Source organism: Cupressus sempervirens, chromosome 6, assembly GCF_028749045.1.
Source record: "Cupressus sempervirens isolate cs-2001-9-10 chromosome 6, ASM2874904v1, whole genome shotgun sequence".
NCBI lineage: Eukaryota > Viridiplantae > Streptophyta > Pinopsida > Cupressales > Cupressaceae > Cupressus > Cupressus sempervirens.
This window is the reverse complement of record NC_143123.1, coordinates 290414555-290435688: the sequence shown is the minus strand read 5'-3', so window position 1 is coordinate 290435688 and position 21134 is coordinate 290414555. Positions and strand designations below refer to the sequence as shown.

General features: G+C 35.7%; 1 protein-coding gene across 1 annotated transcript in view; it reads left to right on the top strand.

Moving 5' to 3' along the window:
• The window catches only part of LOC149552355 (calcium-dependent protein kinase 28-like), a 171586-nt gene that overhangs the window by 134645 nt on the left and 15807 nt on the right, over positions 1-21134 (top strand). The window contains exon 10 of the mRNA XM_089787900.1: positions 10040-10102. Within this exon, the coding sequence (XP_089644026.1) occupies positions 10040-10102 (63 nt within the window). The remainder of the gene's footprint in view (positions 1-10039; positions 10103-21134) is intronic.

Below are 21134 nucleotides of genomic sequence, written 5' to 3'. Positions count from 1 at the left end.
AGAGCCTTAGTGCGAGTTGTATACAAGACAACCCAAAAAATACCATAAATTGCGATTTGCAGATGCAGGTAGACACAAAAGGAAATACGTGATTTCCTGTCTTGATTTGCAGAGATAATGCCAAACAAACGTGGGCATGAAGTCATAATTTTCCAGTTCGTGATTTTTAGATTTTGAATGAAAACCCTAGTTGAAAAAATTTCATGATCTCCAAGATTTGAGCGGACAAAAGTCTTCACAAAAAAAGGGAAACCCTAGCTAGGTTAATGTGAAAAATCTCATAAATTTGAAGTATTAGCTGTGATACCATGTTACAAGATTCAAGAATTGCCAAATTAACGGATTTGCGGATGATTGATTGATTAACAGAGGAACAAATATGTTTCAAAAGTATTTAACTAAGGAGATAATATCTTAATAAAGATATTAAAGATATTATCTTGATAATTCCTTGGTCTTAGATTAACTGAATAATAGTATCCAAGCTAGATTGAGTTGCTATCTTTTTTATAATGAAGATTCTTAACACACGATTTGTTCCACCTTTTGAGCTTATACCTCACATATTGCATTCTTTTAAAAAAGGAAAACATAGCCCTGCCATAAGTGGGCTTCCCTTCTTGTCATCAATTAGCCACCAAGTTGTGGGGAGAGAGACCTCGCAACCACAAAAGATAGAATTTGAAATAAGGGACTCTTTGAGACCTTGAAGGTGACAACTAAGAGTTTGATTGGCTAGTGATCATAATCTCTCCAACTCAAGATCTCAGAGCTATTAGTCCACCTATCCCCCATCCAATAGCATAAGACAAGAAATCTATCAAGTCTCTTAGAAAGAATTCCCTCTCCACTTCTCTTGTTGTTCCAAGTAAAGATTCCATTATTTGACTTCACATCAATTAAGTTTAAGAAAGAAATATTATCTTGGAGGAGACTATTTGGCAGATCCAATCAAGCTAGTCTTCCTCTTTTCTCCTGCAAACTGGAAACTACAGTAAAGCCGACAGCCACAACCCATGGTAGTAGAGGCATCACAAAAAAAATTTATTTGGAGTCCAAAGATGTACCTTACCCAAGAGATCTGCAAGTGCATGTACATTAGTGAAAAGACAAGTTTCTCCATAATCCATACTAGAAGCAACCAAAGAAATAAAAGAGCGGTGTGAGATCCACCAAAGGGAAACAATCTTTGGATCCTCAAAACACCCGATGACCCCTACATCGCCTTGAGTCTTGATACACTAACATAGACCACAAAAGAAAACTCTAGGAGCTTTGTTGAGCAAGTCATCCACAGCGAACTTAGTTTTTTGAATCAAAATTATATTTAGAGAATGAGAGTCAATTAACTCATGAATATTGTCTAGGGATGCTATTCATACACCTCACATTCCATTATATGAGAAACATTTGCAGAAATGTGAGAAATGGGAGCTAATAGTCTTCATTGACCTAAATTCTAGCAAAGTCCCACCAATTAACTAACTTTCACTTGGTTTGGCTTGTGCCTTGCTTTTGAGAACTTCTCCAGAGAACCTTTCTTGAGGAGTTTTTGATTTAAGCCCAAGGCCTAAGAATTTCCATTGCTCTTATCCAAGTGCAAGTCCTCTTTCACAAGAGATAGTAGAGGAACCTGAACAACACTAACATCCTATCTAACAAGGGACTCACTTGGAACAAAAACATTGAGAGTCTGAGAGGTTATATCTAGATCTATTTGTCCCTCTTTCAAAGTTCTATTGTGCCCTTTCCCCTTTTTCTAGGGTCTAATAGGAATGGAGCCTTCTTTTTCTATATCTCCTTCAACCATAGGAACCTTCCCTTTGTCACCCTTAGGGACAAAACCTAAAGGAGCACTAGCAACAACCACAACCAAATTGAACGGGGGACATTTTCTTTGTAAATGACCATATTCGACAAATACAACATCTAAATTAAAGTGTCGCATAACTAAGCTATTGGATCCAAGAGGAGGGTCCAAGGTAAATGTCTATAGAATTTGTTAAAGGGTTATTTAAATCAGTTTCAGCAGAAATGCGAGAATAGGAAATTACCTTTTTATCTTGAGTTTGAGTAGTAGAGCCAATAGGTTTTCCTAGAAGGAGAGCAATTGAATGGAGAATATCATTCCTTCAAAATTCAAACAGGAGTCTAGAAAGACAACCCCACACAGGGACTTTCGAGGGAAGCTCCTCAATAAAATTAAACCTGACATGCCATGGCTCAGTGAGGAGTCCAGCCTGATTAAAAAAGCAAGGATCTCCTTGAAAGGCCTTATTTCTATCAGTCATGCACAAAACAACCACCATAAAATAGTTGTTAGCAGCCATCATAAGATACATATCCCCTTCAAAATTCCAAATTCGTTGTGCCTAGGACTCCAGAACATGCATATAGAGTCGAAGCCCAATGAAATTGCAAATAAGAGCATAATTGCTCAGGTAGGTAACATCTTTTGAAACTATTTCAAATTGGATAGCCACAACACATCAACCTTGGCTATTCTACAAAGGCCATTTACTTTCTTAATCTCGGTGATCCCTATGACCAAAGAAATGAACACCCGATGAAATCTTATTCAAACACCCCACGGAATTTGCATGCAAAGACGAAGTTGTCACTATTGAACCCATACTTTCAAATACCAATATCCGTGAAGAAGCTCCACTCTCCTTTGTATTAAAACAAAAATCATGGACCCAAGTCCCAACAAGCAAGGGTGAGAAAAAGAAAACCTGCCACAAAAACAATAAATCGCCAAATGGCACAAACAAGTATCAAAATGCAAATAAGATACCACAAATCGCAGTGGGTAAGCAACTCAAACTGGCTACAGAAAGCACCCAACCCTCGAACCACAGCTACGAGTACCCAACCCTACCCCACAAAGCAAAAAGACCCTCCAAAAACCGAACACACAATAACAACACCTACATGATACTGTTTGTTTAAAGCTAGAAGATGTCGCACAAAAAGGAAATACATAACACAACTAGGGGAGAAGCCTTAGCTTGCATTCATGGGACCAACCTGGAACTACCACATTGAGGTATTGTTCCCATGTACTGTTTCCTTATGCTACAACTTAGCTAATTAATTAGTTTAATGTATCTAAACATTATTGTTGTGCTACTAATTTTGAAAACAATAAATATTCATATTTTAATGTATAAAGGGTTGTCAAATTTAAGCTATAAGTTAAGCATTTTTACTAACATGCTCATGCCATTACACTCTACCAATTCCTGTAGTTGTTGATGAAGAGCACACAATTATACCGAGGGGGATTTTGAATTAGCATACTAAGAACTTTGCCGATTTATAACTTTTTATCCAAACAATTGCTTAGTAACATTAATTGCTGAAATGAACATTATGCACATGAACACAATGACACAGTGTTTTACGTGGAAACCCAATGCGTGAGAAAACCACGACAAATAAATGCTTTCTTATATAAACTGTTCTTTACAATGTTTTGGAGGCTCCAACCTACTAGAGGTTCTAACCCCTATGTTTATGAGCACAGACTCACTGGAAGCTCCAACTCCTACACTTCATAGGCACCGACCTACTAAAAGCTCCAATTCCCTCTGCTTGTCTTCATGAGCACCAGCTCATTGCACACAAACTTCTTTTCCACCTTTGCAATGTTGCTTACCCAACTGATGATGGACAATTGAATCATCCTTTTATTCTCCTTTTTATAATCTATATCTGCATATATTTCTCCACTTACATAAATGTCTTTCATATAATATCCCTTTGTAATCTCTTTCAGATCTGCAATAAACTCATCATTTTCTACTCAGTAATCTTTTATATTTTCTTCATATTTTTCATGCATACTTCACCACTCTGCTTTTTACTCTCTTCACATATATTCTATTCTTCTTCTTCTTCTTATATCTGTCTTATTTCATTCCATATTTCACATTACTTCAAAATGATTTTTCACTATATTATATATGCCTTTTCGTATCTCTTCATGGGAGAGTTGTGTCTTTTTAAATTAATGACTATTCATAACTATTAGTTCAATTTTAATTTCCTAAACTTTTTTATTTTTATTTTTAATAAACCACTGCTTATCCTGACTTAAATTGCAGAATGCCATTAGTCTTTATAAACATCTGCATGCTCCAAATCGATTATATTATTTAATCTTGTTATTGCCCTGTCATCATTGCTGACTTGTCCATATAGTTCTCTGCAAATTGTATGCTGTGGGTTCCATTGCTGCTAACCCGTCATTTCGTTGTTCTTCCAAGATTCACGACACCATCTGTAGTTTATATTTCTGAGTCTCACTCTTCAATTTTTGTTGGCTCTATATACACTTTTATATGTTCATTCAAAACACCTGTAATAAGTTCGATCTTGTTGTGCCATGCTGTTCGTACATTTGTTAAGTCTTTGTGTTCAACATGGTTTCCTTCACCGTGTTTGTGATTGTTGTTTCATTCCTCCATCGTTCTTTTGCATGACTAATACTTCAAACTGATATTTTCAATGATGTTCAAGAATGTTAAATATAATGTCTTCATTGCCCGATGAATTATATAATATCTTTGATATTCGTGGTTGATATTCTTGTTGAATCAATCACAGTTGATTTTTATTGCAACTGTGGTGACCATAAATTTGTTTCTTACTTTAATGAGATCATCTTCTATCATTTGCGATTCATGTCATTTTTCTTTTATGGTGTACGTATATCAGAGTGCTTGATTTCTTCACTACCTCTTTGATGATTTGTACCTTTCTGTTTACAAAGTACATGGATAATATATATCTTGTCTTCGACTTTAAAGGCTCCCACTGTTGATTCATTGCTGACTGATATGCCTGATACGGCATGTATTTTTGCTCTGTCATCAATTTATTTCAATTTCAAGCTTTCAAAGTCTTTATCATTGACTTTCACAAACAGCACCTCCCAGTTTGAACAATATTTACTCAGTAATAAATATGCATATGTATATTCCTTAGGAAACATTGACTGAATTTGCTATCACCAATACCATTGTTTGATATCATCAAGGCTTGTTGTTGATTAAATTATTTCATTATTTTTCTCTATAGTTGCAAGCCATCCATATTCTCTTTCTGTAGTTTATTAGAAATAGTAGTCTTAAATATGTGAGCGCTGCATATACGTAGCTCTTTCGGACGCTGAAAGGGAAAGTCGTTGTGTTCAATTCAATGCCCTTCTTTACATGTTGTGAAGACTATTTCATTTGCAGTCTTATGACAACACATGTGTCGCTTCTTAGCCATTATTTTTCCTTTATTGCTGATGCTTAGTCTAACAGCCCAGAAACCTCCAAGCTTGTCCATCGCATTCATATATTCCTGTTCTCAGTTGATGTGGCAATATGACTTTATCTTCTAAAACATTATTGCTGAATCCTCCTTTGGATGAACAAGTTGAATAATACAAATAGAACTAAGACAAGTTTCCTCTTCTATGAAATCCATTTGTGGATGTATAACACAATCAGTACTTGTGTTTATTATTCTATCTTCGCCTCTATAGTTTGCTTGATTTAATGGTGAAGCTTTCAGTTTTCTTAATGCAATCATAACTTTGTAAGTGTTTTCTCCACAGCTTATCAAACCACCGAAATAATTAAGTGACTACTCTTTCACGCCTCTTTTTATTTACTGAATTACACAATAAACAATAAGACTGAATTACAGAGTTCCGTAACCGGTAAGAGATATAGTATATGCCTCTAGAGCGTTCGATTCTTAAGTGATATAATGATTGTACTGTATAACAAGTTTGTCAATAATACTTCATGATATGCCTACTAGGATAATTGTCTTGCTACAGTATTTTTATTGTATACATTATATCCTTCAATCTTATATTTTCAATTAAATATACAACAGATAAACAAATCTGTATATATATATTCTGCAGCTTTAAAATACTCCACTTGCATTTCTGTAATAATCACTGTGTATAAAATAATCTGTGTAAACAAGACACAGATTATCCTTATTTCTTTACGTGTCACTATTTGAATCTTGTCTTGTTTAATCATTAAGCCATGCATGCTTCACAAAATTCTTCGTAGATTCATGCCATGCTTGTGTGCAAATATTCTAATCATAACTCCTATAATATGGTCTTTAATAACTTCTTGTATAATCAGCTTTAGGCTCCTTTGACATCAATGACAATATTTCCATCAGTAGAATTCCCCATGGTATAAAAAATAGCCATACTATCAATTTTCGTGTCCATATGAGCTATCACAGGTGATAATTCAATAGCAGAAAGTGGTAGGATGACACTTAGAATTTTCATCTTCTTAAGTGTGAAAGAAAGAAAGAAGGAAAAATGAAAGGTAAATGTTTAATCGATGTGCAGTAATAACTAAAATGGTGATGGAACTCTAAATGTGCAATCAATTATAAAAGAGAAGTACAAGGTTTAGAGGACATTAAGCTATGAAAACTAATTGAACTTAAAGTGCATAAGAATATCAATGAAGCTTGAGGTAAACCAAAAGTAGCTAAATCTTGTTTCATGAGATAGTACAAGTAGCTCTATGAGGGAGGGTTCCTAAAAGAAACCGGGAGTTGATAAAGACAGACGAGATCCTTAAAGGAGACAAACATTGACATTTCTGCAAGGCTCAGAACTGAAGGAGAGGCATAGTCTCCCGCTATGAAAGGGCCCAAGTAGGATCCAAGTAATGTCATTGGGAACAGTCAAGTATAAGAGGGATAGATTGGGCAATTCTACAAGGAATTCTGAGAACTCCTAGAGTCTATCTTAAGTTGTATGATTGAAGCATGATGAGATTTTTAGTTGAAGAGAAACACTAGTTGTAGTATCCAAAGAGGATCATATTCTCAATCTCCCTGCCTCTGGGAGTGGATTTTTTTTTATCAAAAGGATGCTTAACACTTATAATGTTTGTGATGAATTAAATGAAGTAAATAATCAACAGCTACAGGATTTACTCTTAAATATCTACAACTTAGAGTAATAACCTCTTGAAGGAGAAGGTGCAGACACCTTAATCAAGATACTGGAAACGGGGGTTGAGAAACTGCTTGAGCATCTATATAAAAAGTGGTATCTCCCCCAAATCTCATATATACAGGACATTTAGAACTGAACTTTTCCTTGTTCTCAACTTTCTGTATTAAGCAATGTGGTAGATCTTGTTTCCCTGCAAGATTAATTTTTAGAATCAACAACTAAGTGGTGGAAGAATACCATTAGTTGGCCATGGGGAATTGTCAAGACTTGTGACCAAGTATGAAAGAGGTGGGCTGAATAATTTTGCCATCTATAATCTGTAAGAAATGCTCTACATGAAATTCAAACTTGGTGTTGAGTGCTGTGGTGAAGATGATTGCATAATCCAGATATTATGCTGATAAGTGATCTCTTTGATAGCTCTGTGAATTGTTTTGATTAAGTAAAAACAGGTTTTAAAGGACCCGATACCTTATACAAAGTATCAGACAGAAACAGCTAAGAAAGCCTACAAGGAACTGTGCATCAGCACCGAAACTACAAAACAAACTGACAAAAGCCTTAAAACAACAAACAGGAAAAAAAAGCAAAAAGGCAGCACCCGGACAGCTACAGGGTCTTCAGTATATCAGCGGCCTGATCAGCAAGGATATTCATATTCATTGCAGAGGCCTTCAGCTCTTCGATTTCTTTGTCTTTCACCAGTTCTGTTTTCTTAGAATTAGCTCTGGTGTGTTTCCTGGGGCCCTGATCCTCAATCCTATTCCTAGAACCATGAATACTCCCCTGATCCAGTTTGTCCAGCAGAGAATTGATGTTGTCTGCAGCAATCTTCGATATGGAACAATTCTGGTCAGCCAGTTTTTTAACAGCCTTTTCCATATTGTCAACTCTGTTTCCCTTGGCATCCATCCTTTTCTGCATATCCTTAATCAATTGTTCATTAGCCATGTTCTTCACTTCCAGTGGTGGAACTCTCTTTATTAAATTTTTTACTTCTTCCGCATTACCAGTAACCTCAGAGAGTCTGGCTAGATGCTGACCAAGAGTCCTTTTCTCTCTAGTAGTCTTGCTAAGCTGCTGAAAATCCCTCCTGATATCCTGCATCTGTTCCTTCATGGTGGAAATATCCTTTTCCATCACCCTCAGGTTACCCAAGGTCCCCTTCATATACCCTTGTTCCTCATAGTCCTTACTCTGATTAACGCAATCCACATCCATATCCGTAGTATTTCTCTCAATATTTGCTTCCTTTTAATAACTTTGTGAATTGTTATGCAAGCTTTTGGGTAAAAACAGTACATATTATTTTTCTTTTCAACATTTTGGAGCACACTGATCTTTCTTCAAGGAAAACTGGTTGGGTTACAAACTCTTCTTAGAACATCCACTGAGGAATAATTTGTTTGCAGTAAGTAATACCTTGAGGCATGAGAGTATGGATTCATTCTGCATGAGCTCCAAAGTTCCAAACCTTTGACTGATGATAACTATAGTTGGAATAATTGCATTACAGAGACACTGTTTAAAGAATAAATTGAAATTATATTTGAAAACACTAGTGTCCCAGGATTGAAAGTTTGACATGTTGTTTACAACCAAGAGGTAAGCGCATGGGGTTAGTAGATGGAAACTTGGATAGAGTTAAAATGGATGTATGGAAGACAAATACCTTGATTTTACCTCAGTATTGTCTCTTGAAATATTTTATCAATGGTCAATAAACATATGGCAGGATTCCTAGTTGTTTTTTCTTAAAATAATTATGTAATGTTTCTATAATGGTCATTCAGTTAGGATCTTTTCATTTTGTAATCAGTTCTTATTTAGAATGTTTCTTTTCAGTCTTTTGTTTCTCTTATAAGAATTTTGCTTGTAATTGATAACCATTTCCTGGTATCAGAGTGGACTAAGATTCTTTTAATTAAAAATTAAAAATTCATGGCGATTTCAGCCTGCAGCTCAAAGGTTTATGTGGACATTTTTTTGAAGCATTGACGGTTTTCATAGATTGAACCTCTCTCTGCACATTGTCTTTTCCTCCACAAATTAGCACCTCTGAGTCACGTCAAGCCTTCTGAAGCCCGCATTTTACTTCTGAGGATCGTTTTTCTTGTGTTCTTCCTGTAGCCCGCTTTGGCTCGTGGCATTTGTTTGCAGAATATTCCGAAGGATGTTTTTCTCTGAAAGGGAAAAAACATGAGCCGCATCTGTAATGTACTGTCTAAGGCTTTTGAAGGTGCCATCTTTTACTTCAACCCGTGTTTTTGTCAGTCTGTTTAGTTTGCGTTTTTAGAGTCATGAAGCTTTTTGATGCTGATCTCAGTATCTCTAAATAAATGGAGGGATAGCTTTGTTACCCAATATCATGTTGGAAGGATTATGGGAAAACTGGTCATATCCAGAATATCTGTTGCACCGAGGAGGATCTCAGCAGAAGAGTCATTTGATAGAGTGGGTGAAGATTCTAAAGAGAAGGGCACAGCCTTCTATGTATTCATGGCCAAATGACCTGCAGTTTATAATCTTCTGTAGTGTAGTTAGTAGAATGACCATTAAGGGATGGTGTTAAACTAATTATGTAATGTTTCTATAATTGCCATTCAGTAGGAATCTTTCTGTGTTGTAGTTCGTTCTTATCTTTTGTTTCTATTTTAGAAACTTTTCTTTTAATCCTTATATAAGGAGTTTTCATCTCCTTCATAAACATCGAATGTCAATCAGTTATCATTTCTGTTTACTGTTTAAAGACAAGTTGCCATGCTAGCTAAAATTTAAAAGAAATATCATTGAATTAACTGAGGGGCATTTAAGAAGTAGGTTCATAAGTACAAGTTTATCTGCAAATGTCTCACCTCAGTCATCTACTGCTGCATTAAAGTCTGTTGGGACTTTTTTTTCTTGGAAATAAGCTGTTATGCTAGGCACATTTTCTTATTTTGATGTTACATCAATAACTGTTGTAGTGGCAACTGAGATCATTTGTTCAGTATAATTTCAATCACTACTGACTAATTTATTATAATCTTATTCCAGGCACTTGCAAAAGATCAGCCTTGGACTTTGAAAGAGTCACGTGTCCTAGAGATTCTTCAAGCGGTAGGTCAAATTTTTTTGTGCTTTTCCATTGTAAAGAAATCTCGAGTTTTAACTATTGTCATCTGAGATATGTGCTATTTAATGTGTTCTAGTTCTCTTTTTCTAGATTTTTTTGCTTCTGGGGACCTTGTAATTTCAAAGAATGTAAATCTCAGTTTTGGGAGACAGAACAAAAATGATAAGTTTGTTTTTAAGATTGGTGTTTGTATTTAGATATTTTACAACATACTGTGATTAATTGACTGAAACGGGGCTATCTCAATACACCACTTTGCTTTTAAATTTTGATATATGCTTAATTTGAAAGTTAAGGTGCATAGCTTCACAAGTGATAGAGACAAATACTTCACACACACAAATCTATACAAGAAGTCAATAATAGGGAGTCTTATGGAGGACCCAAACACAATATACTCAGTATGTAATAATGCGTCAATGTGTTTGACTCAAAAGCTAAACAGTTGAATCCTGCTGGCAATTTCCCAATGATGTGATGTGTTCAGATGGAGATAGGTGAGCACAGTCCTTTATTTATACATGTACCCTCAATCTGCCATATTAGATGGTCCAAAGAAAGTCAGTTGGGAATACAACACAAATTAATCACTGAATATTTGTTTCTGTAGGAGCTGTTTGAAGTTTGAACCTGTGTTCCACAAAGACTCATAATGGTTGGACCAAGGACCTTGATTTGGGAATGGTGGTGGTCAGAATTTATGCATAGAATCCCTAGCGAAGTTGAGGGGCAATGTCCCACTTGTGGTACGGGGATAGCACCTTGGATGCTTTCCCTATCATTGTACATAGTGGGGTCAAGGGATGAATACCTTGCTGCCAAAACCAAATTAAAGCCTTTGACACCCCACAGACCTTGGTGTATCTCTATGTTTTTTGTAACACTAAGTTCTCATTATTTCGATATTTCTCAGTGTAACACTGATGCTAGAGTATGTAGAGATGAGTTTTTGGGATGTGGGTACAAAGGGCCTCAATTTTAGGATGACAAGGGGATGGTGGAGGGAGGCAGGGCGGGTTGCTGTATACTATACATATTGAACTTAAAGTGCTAGTTATGAAATGATGTTTCAGTATAACATACCAAACTGAAATAATTCATTTGAACATTCAAAGTAGTAACATGGTACATGCCTAATAGTAATATTAAAAAATCCAAATTCAAATAGAAATTCAAGCACCCGTCGTGGTGGTGGCATGGTTGCGAAATGGTGAAGGCGGGGGGTGGGGGCACTCAGGGATTACAAGTACGTGGTGCGGGGATGTCCCAGGGACGAGTACTTCGAGGGTTTTTTTTTTGGAGGGTGGTGCGAGTCCTTGGGTTTCATTGATATTTGTAGTCAAGTCTTCGCTAATAAAATTTGATTGGTCTAAATTGTGAGTGCTAAATAATACATTTTTTTCTAAGTTACCAATTCGGGTGCAGATTAGGATGCAGGTGCAAGAACTTGTGGATTCATGATTTTTTTTTTTGCAGGGTTTGGTATGCATTTAGGTGTTGTATATGTATGTACACACAGAAAAAACAAAAAAAATGTAGAACAATATATAACATATTATAAATTTATAATTTGGCAATACAAAAATTTAAATTTTGATAGATTGTCAAGATACCAATTTAGCTCCACCATGAAATGAAATATTGGTTGGGTAGCTGTTCTTTGGGGACATTAGTGACAAGTTGGGCTCAAAGAAAGTCTACAACACAATGCTTCTCATGATTTTTTTTCCATTGCCTTCGGTCTCTCCTTTGGCAAATTTTCCTACAGTCTGATTTTCAAGCTATGTTTCTTTAGATCTTGTCTAGGCTTCATCATTGGCGAAGATTATCCTTTGTTGGCTACGATCATTTGTGAAACAAGAGGATTGTTCCTTGCATCTGTCTTTTCCATGCGAGCCTTCAACATCCTCGTTGTTGGTATAGTACTATAACTTTCACTTTTCTCGTGCCTAAAACGAATGACAAATCCATGGAAGCACTTTTGGGAGAAATTGATAGATTTGAAGAAAAATTGACTTGCTAAGTCATGAGGTTCCAATTTGTATTGGAGTTTGGCAACCATAAAATTTGGATGAAGTTTGACAAGGGTAAAAACTCGGGAAAAGTTCAAATTAAATTTGTTAAATTTGCCTATATATTTTAATTTATTTTCAAATATGAATAGTATCTAATATATACCATTTATAAATAATTTGATTATAAACGTTCATTATTAAAATTCATAAATATTTATTATTAAAATTTAACCACATCATTATGTAGATTGTATGTAGCATGTTGAAACATTCTCATTTGGTACATGCATATTGGGATTAAATTTTGTATACTGCACCTACCAAATCACTTGATGGTATCACACAAGAAGAACCCTAGATGAGGGTAAATCCATCCATCTCATCTTCATGCATTTGGTTGTGGAACATATATGCACATTCCTAAGAAATGAGAAGGAAACTTCACGAGAAGTCCATGAAATGCATTCTCATGGATCCTACCACAAAGAAATATACACCAATATAGATATTAATTTTGGTGAGAAAAGTGAATTAAGTTCACTCACACTTGCTCTTGATATTGCTCCTATTTTTTAACTTGAATGAAAAGAGTAAGGGGGATGTTGATAATCAAATTGATTCACCACCCACAAATGTCAAACAACCTACGCCTAAGTGGTATCCTTGCACATAGAGGACTAACTGGAGTTCCAAACACTTAAACTTTATGACCAAGGACTAACAACATGGCTTGCAATGAGTATAGATTATAATTTTGAATCATCTAATGTTCAAGAAGCACTAGAGTCAAAGCCTTGGAAGGAGGCTATGGATGTAAACTATCAATCCTCAAATAAAAACAAGACTTGGGAGGTTGTTGTTCTATCAGCAGGTAAGAAAGAGATTGGATGTAAATGGATCTTCAAGATCAAGTATAGCCTTTGAAGGAGGCTATGGATGTAGACTATCAATCCTCAAATAAAAACAAGACTTGAGAGGTTGTTGATCTATCACTAGGCAAGACAAAAATAGGATGTAAATGGATCTTCAAGATCAATTAAAAGGCAAAAGGCAATATAGATAATTATAAGGCCAAACTTGTGGCCGACGGATATGCCTAGATAAAAGGAATTGACTATTAGGAAGCATATGTTCCCACAGAGATCAGACCTTCATAACGATTTTTTCTTTAGCTCTACAATTTGGATTGAAGTTGTATCAGATGGATGTAAAGAGTGCATTTCTTAATGGAGGCCTTAAGGAGGAGGTCTATATGACCCAATATCCCAACAAAAGGGATACATTACACTTTGTTAAGGATCTTAAGAGCCTCAGTTAAGGATTTTATTGTTTACAAGATATTCGATCTAGAAGAGCAGAGCAAGGGATGTCTTTTCCTATTTCAGAATTTGATGATTTAGTCACAGGTTTGTTGTGAGCAGATTCAAATCAGAAAATATGGATATTGATCATATGTAAAGAATGGATGTACTGCAAATCCAATATTAATAAGCACTGAATATTAGAAAGGTCTGAATTTATTTCTGGTTATACTCGATCTGCTCTAGATTGCACATTAATTGATTTCAAGACATTCTAGGCGGATTGGATCTAGTCATATTTATATTATACTGAACAGACATGTCCTTGAATGAACAAGTCTCCACACGGTGGAGACATGTCCATTCAGGATGTATCCCTAATATGCAATGATTCACTAATAATCAAACCCAATCATAAATCAGGGTTAGCTATCATTCACCATCAATAATAATCCATATGTAATCACTGATCTTGCAAGGCAAATAATCATAATTAAATCAGAAATATATATGTTTGCATATGATCCAATCCTATGATCATGGCTCGATCACTATTTATCTATGTTCCCCCGAGTTTCCAAGAGGGGGACGACAGGGGACTGCGGGATGGGTTTTTGGGACATCAATTGTTTTTGCCGATTTTCGAAAATATATATGTTTGCATATGATCCGATCCTATGATCATGGCTCGATCACTATATATCTATGTTCCCTTGAGTTTCCAAGAGGGGGACAACAAGGGACTGCGGGACGGGTTTTTGGGACATCAATTGTTTTTGCCGATTTTGGGGACCGAGGGGGAGCGCAAATGGGGACGGCTATATAACAATAGGAAAATTAAAATATATAGAGAAATTTAAAATATTTATATATAAACATGGATAAAGCATGTACTTATACATAATAGAAACTTGAAATATAAGAATCAACAAAATTCATATGCCAAATTTGTATTACTTTGAGAGTCAAAGTTTAACTTGTTCTAAAAGTTGAAGCCAAATTCAAAGTCCCCTAGGTGTCCCCAAGTCTTTGAGACGTTTCCGGGATGGGGACGGCTGAAAATACACCAAGGACGTGTCCCTAGGTAACACTGCTATATATAAGATGAACATATAAATAAAAAGAAAGAATTTGCAGAGGCAGATCGAAGATATTCTTGGGTATTAATGATCAGTTATATTGGATGATAATAATCTAATGTGATTATATATATGCATTAATATAGCTAGATATATTGGAATTAAATACAAATTATTATCATCTAATTTTTATTTGAATGAAGCTACATTATCAACACTCCCTCTTAGCTAGGGAAGATGAAGAAACTAACCAAGTATGTATCACAATAGGATTATCTATTGTGAGAAATCACCTAGCTCTTGATATCAAAGGATATAATATGCTCAAGAATATCAAGTCACGTAACATTTTTCTTATATGTGTCCATGTCATGGTATGTGCATTGACATCACACCTTATGATGTCTACCACAACAATTCATGGCATATTCACCATTATATATCTCATAAAGAACATAATGATCTGCAGCTGATATCAAGTCTCACGATATCTATCAAATGTTAAAGAGATACCAACTATCTTGACATGTCCTCGAGTATCAAGTCACATGATATTTATCGTGATAGAGAACTAACCATTGTAAAGTTGTCACCTTACAATGTTGATACAAGTGTTTGTTATCTGAAAGATTGTCACCTTCTTACAATGTTAGATACAAGTGTTCATTATCTGGAAGATTGTCACCTTTTAATAATCTACACAGGGGGCCCATAGAGTCATGGAGTCACACACATGACAATAAAAAGTTTTACACAAAGTCACCACGGATTGTCTCGCGTTATGTTGTCATAAATGACATGGATCTTTTATGACTCAATGGATAGGGTGAAAACAATGGCTTTCACCTCAAATTTCTCTCTCAAAGGAAAGAATATGCAAGGATACAAATAACAGATCATTGATGCTGAAGTTTCTTTTCAGTTGAGTCTTTATTCTCCAAAGTATCACGCTTATCTTAGAAGTACATAGAACTTCTCTCTAGCATGAGAGTGTTTATTCTTCAGTGATAATGTACCTCAACTGAAAGTTAGAGCAACCATCTTGACATGGTCTACTCCCTCTAAATCTGTATTATTGGATGTCAATAGATGTAGATCCTTAAGTTGCTCCCTCTATCACAGAGGCATGTCTTATTCATATAGTCCAATCGTGAAATATCTTGTTCCAAGGGACTCATCATTAGGCACCTATTTAACTAGTTTAATAATCATAACACACTTCACAAGAGGAACTTCCCATACACAAATGTACTTGTCTAATTCCATGGCTGAATGTAATAAACTGTGGATTTATCCCCAGATTTGGCTACATTAGACATTCATGCAATTTGGTTTCCTTCTAAAGCTTCAAGTATATTCGTTAACCTCCTGCCCTCCTCGTCCACAGTTGCCTCTAATGTAATGTTAGAGTCCCTCTAAATGCTATTTCCCTCTTCAAAAATTGTTTCAGCCATCAACTCAGTCCTATGACTATAAGCTCTTAAGTGTCCATATATCCTCGAAGATCAGTTTAATCAAATCCTCTCGATGTGCCTTGTCATAAAAAGATATCCTTCTTACATAATTCCTATTATAGAAGATAATTTTCTTTAATAGACACGCGATCAACGTATGATTAAGATCCAAAACCACTTTGGTGCTACATTCCTAAGATTTGAGTCCTTTACAATGCCTCGGTAGCATACCTAATGCACCATTCTTTTTTTCCTATAAGAATATCTCTGAAGATAAAGGACTACAAATCCCAAAATACACTAACTCCACAAAACTGCACTTCTTCAGATTAGTCAACAGCTTCTCTTATCTTAACCTCTCAAACACCTTATGAATATGCATTATATGCTCTTCCAATTCCCTACCAAGGATCAAAATATCATCCAAATTAACAATGACAAACTTACCCAAAAACTCTTTTAGTACCTCATCCATAAGCCACATGAATGTGCGCAGTACATTGGTTAGTTCAAAAGTCATGACTAAACACTCATACAAGCCCTCTTTTGTCTTGAAGGTTGTCTTCCATTCATCTCCTTTTTTGATTTGGATTTAGTGATGTCCACTCTTTAGATCTATCTTTGTGATATACATAGATCCACTTAACAAATCCATAATATCATCCATCCTTGGCAAGGGAGATTTGTGCTTGATAGTTGTCTTATTGATAGCTTGAGAATCTATACACGTATCCTCTTTTCTTTGGTGTTAATACTGTTGGTATAACATATGAACTCAAACTCTCTCGAAGCAACCCTTTTTGTAACAACTCTTGTACTTGTCTGTTCAACTCTTCACTTTTTGCTTCGTTCAATGGCTTCAGTTCATGTTGGGCTCCACCCTTTGTCAAACAGTAGGTGTTTACATAGCCATCATGTATTGCACGACGATCGAACTATCAGGGCCTCCCTAACAATAAATGATAAACATCTATAGGCATAATATCACACAACACCTTATCATGATAGTGCCCAATCTTGAACTTTACCATATACTGTTGATTAACCAAAGCCTTATGACCCTTTTGCAACCAAGCAATTGGGTAGGGGTTTAGATGTTAGCATGAATGCTGATGATACTACATTTGGGGAGTATCTTGAGTATTGGAGAATACTGATATGTTGCATTCATGATTGTGTTTGTCATTGATGTCAACATAGCATGGTTTCTGTAAAGATTGTCTGAGTAATAGATATAAATCTTGATGATACAACCAATGGTTTGATTGAATGGTGATGCTCAGTTATGCACATGTTCGGCATAGTCTCTTGATGATGTGGTTGAGTGTGCAGAGTCTAAGTCGAAGACATATGGAAGATGTACCTGATTTACAGAGAGTAGTTCAGAGACAGAGTATTGGGAAAGTAGTTCCTGATTTTTATTTGCTGTCTTACATCTGAGATGCTATGAGAAGATGCACAGTCAAGTAGTAACAGAGGACAGTCAGTTGGTGACGTCAGCAAGTGTGCAAGCCCTAGTGTCGCACGTGTGAAGTTTTGTATAGACCGTGAGCCGACAGTGCTATTGTAATTGTAATTAATTATCTTATTATAATTAATTGAGAAAGCCTCAAGGTTGGCTAAAGGAATTATGAAAGATGTTTTCCTTGTTTGTAAGTATCTGTTGTTGTATGTAAGTGCGAAGTGCGAAAAGGAGCAAAGTGCTTGCTGAATGCATGTAAGCGATCCAAGGGATTATTGGATGTGAGATTTGTGATTTGGTTACAAGATCAGAAGGAGCAAAAGTCTGGTTGATAGGACAGAGAAAGAGGAAGGACCAATACAGTACAATTCTATTATTCTGCAAGGAATAATACAAAGACCATTTGGACAGTGGGTTCATTGGTCTTGCCCTTGAAGTTTTTTGGGCAGTGGGTCCAATTGTCTTCCACAACTCCTAACAGGGTTGGAATCTCCTAATAGGGACTCATATCCACTGAATGTATTCATAGACTCTTAACATAGTTCACCCTCTAACAAGGAACATTTATATTAGTACATCATATTGTGGGTACCATCTGTTGGTTCCCAAAACTGCAGATTGAAAATCCAAGAGCTTGCCACTTCTCCGATAGGACTTCTCAATTAGTTTTGGCCAATGAACAGGAATACTTCTTGATTCCCTTACACTTCAGGCTCTGCTACACCTAGGCGGGTAGACCTTCTCCTCGAACCTGACCACCTGGTTCAGATCTTTTGTAGAGCGAATTAAAGCTTTGGAGTTCTCCAGCTAGCAAGGTCCTCGAACTCAATTAAAATGAAAATTGAATGTTGAGTGTTTGAATGTTTTGTATAAAGTTTGTTAATAATGGATTTGATGCTTGTAGGAAGGAAGTTATAGATTTTTTGACTTCAATAATAAAAGGACCAGTGCCTCTGCTCATCCAGGCAATAGAGTCAACTTTAGTGAATTTCTATGTACAACTTCATAATGTTTTACACATTTTACTGCCAACAATTAAATAATCAAGATGCGACAGATCAAATATATACACAATCTTCAATTAGTCCAGATTGAACTTTAACTCCTTTGGTAGGGAGACAAACTGGACACAAATACGAAAACAACTATATATTTCACAATATTTGTGATGATCCAATTTAAAATGCTAAATGACCATGTCCACTTATCTAACATTTAAATTGTATACAAAATTCCAAAAAATAATTACAAAGGACAATTCATTTGCAGTTTAAATCTCCACACCTTTAATAATAAACAAAGAATATTTTATTTTATTATTAAAATAAAATAATAGAATTTACATTAGAAAAGCCATATTAAGCTCTTTATACCTCCATACAAAATAATATAAAATGCTTCTTCTTTTCAAATATGTCTTACCTTTACATTTCTCTCTTATTTATATCATAATTCACTTGGAGTTGTGACCTTTTGAAACAAAAAGTCATATTTTTTTATTAATAAATCATACCTCCTCCTTATGGTAATCGCACTAGTAACTTAGATTTGTTTATTATCTTTGTTTTGGATTATGTTTTTATTGGGCCTTTCTTTATATCAAACTATTATACAAAAATTATCGTAAAACATAAGTTAGAGGCCATGGTTATTAGAAATCAAATTTTGTGGTGAAGGGGCATCCACTTGAAGCACTGGAAGTGATAGATGACTCGTACTCCTGTGCAAATAACACATCGAAACCTCATCTTTTGCTTCCGCAGGCACTGAGAGATGCTTCCACATGGACTGGAAAACCATAATCATTACTTCAAGTGTTTCAAAAGAAAATATGGTGCAATCTTCCATTTCCACCTTCATTTGTAGAAACACGACAGTTACTCCCTTATTCTGGTGTCTTCAGATGCGACCTTCGTGTGATGGCAATAATAAACTCGAAACCCTTGTGTGAATGAGATATCTGGAGACTGGAGGTGTTCAATGTTTTCTTGTTGCCGCAAATCTTCATGGTGTGGAAGACATCTCTATTTGTGTGGCTCAGTGCTTTCATATATTCATTCCAGACATACCTTGTTTCCACACTGTATGGTCTGCAGAAAAATTCTGGGTTATAAATTTGTCTATATGCAAACTTCATTCTGCACATATTATATTGTTGTCAATATGCAATGAAACATCTCTATTTGTTTGTGGCATAAACATCATCATATCCCAACTCAAACTTTGATTCATGAGGAACAGATCAGTTTCAGCATGGATAAAACAACTTTATTAACTTCTACATTGTTGGTACAAGAGGCTTCTTTATAAGTCCTTTATTTGTTATAGGAGAACCCTTCAAATCTGAAAGTTCTCCAATATCTGACCTTCTTCCAACGATGGATTGCTTGTTCCTCATCACCATTATCTACAAGGTCTTGATGAGAAATATAAATAAACAAAACAAATAAGAGAAAATAAAATTCATAAATGGAAGCCATAAATCTTGCAAAAAATTGAGCTTCATCAGTGGCTCTTATTGGGGAGATATGCCACTTGTGAGCATAATGAGATTCCAACTATCTCTAGAGGAGTAGACCGAGCATCCATGCTCAACATTATGCAAGGTTAAATTGGGTGGCCCCAGGCCCCCCAAAAGTGAACATAGGTTTTTCCCTCTATCAAACACTCGATTCTAATCATGTAACACCACCTTTCTTCTGATCATGATATGCTTTCCCTTCATCATTTCTGTCTGCTGCCCAGATATCAGACTTGTAATAGGTGTACCATCCTCATGAAGAATATTCATTGGTTCCATTTCATCAATGAAGTTTTTGGTATCCGTCTTACTTGCCTTTGAGAGATCATGAGGTGTAATGTGGTTTTTGCTGAACAGAAGATCCCCATAGTCATGTATTTGATCAATTGCACAATCATCTTCTTGAATGCCCTTCTCTACACAATCTACCCCGTACTTCAAATATTGTTCCTCTTCATAACTAGGCTTTGAGATTGGCTTATCTTCTAGAAGTACATTTTCCCCTTCACCAAGAGTTTGATTAGCTAGGATACTTTGGAAAATTTCAGCACCATGCTTCAATGCAATCTCCTCTTCACACATATCTGATTTTGTATCTCCTTTACATGTTTGAAACAACCCCTCCTCATATGCTGAACTAGTGCATGGCTCATTTGCTAAATACACCTCCTCATTCATATCTTGAGTTTCATCATCTTCAAAGCTGTCAGCAGGCCTTCTATCTTCATCATGGTGCTGATGGATTTGGTTGCATAGAAAATCTTCCTCAAATAAAGGATTCAAGAACACAGAAAATTCAGACCTATCTTCTATTACTTCTTCAAACAATGGGTTCAAGAATATAGAGAATTCAGCCATACTATCATGAGAGCTTTCATCTAGATCAACAAGTGTGTCATCAACAAGACTAAAATCTATATCAACTCCACATATTGAATGCAGTTCTATATCATCTTCACCATATGCATCCTAGGAGTTATCTCCTTCATCTAATACCTCTTGAGAATGCACTGATCCATCACCCTGCTCACCATGGTGATTTGGGAAAATTTTTGGACCATTTCTTTCAATATGTTTTTGATATTCCAGATCTAACAAGGCTGAAATCTCTTCCACACTAAGAGAATCCTCTTCCTCATTTTCAAATTCACTGTCATTTGTAGGCATATAAGTATCATAATGGA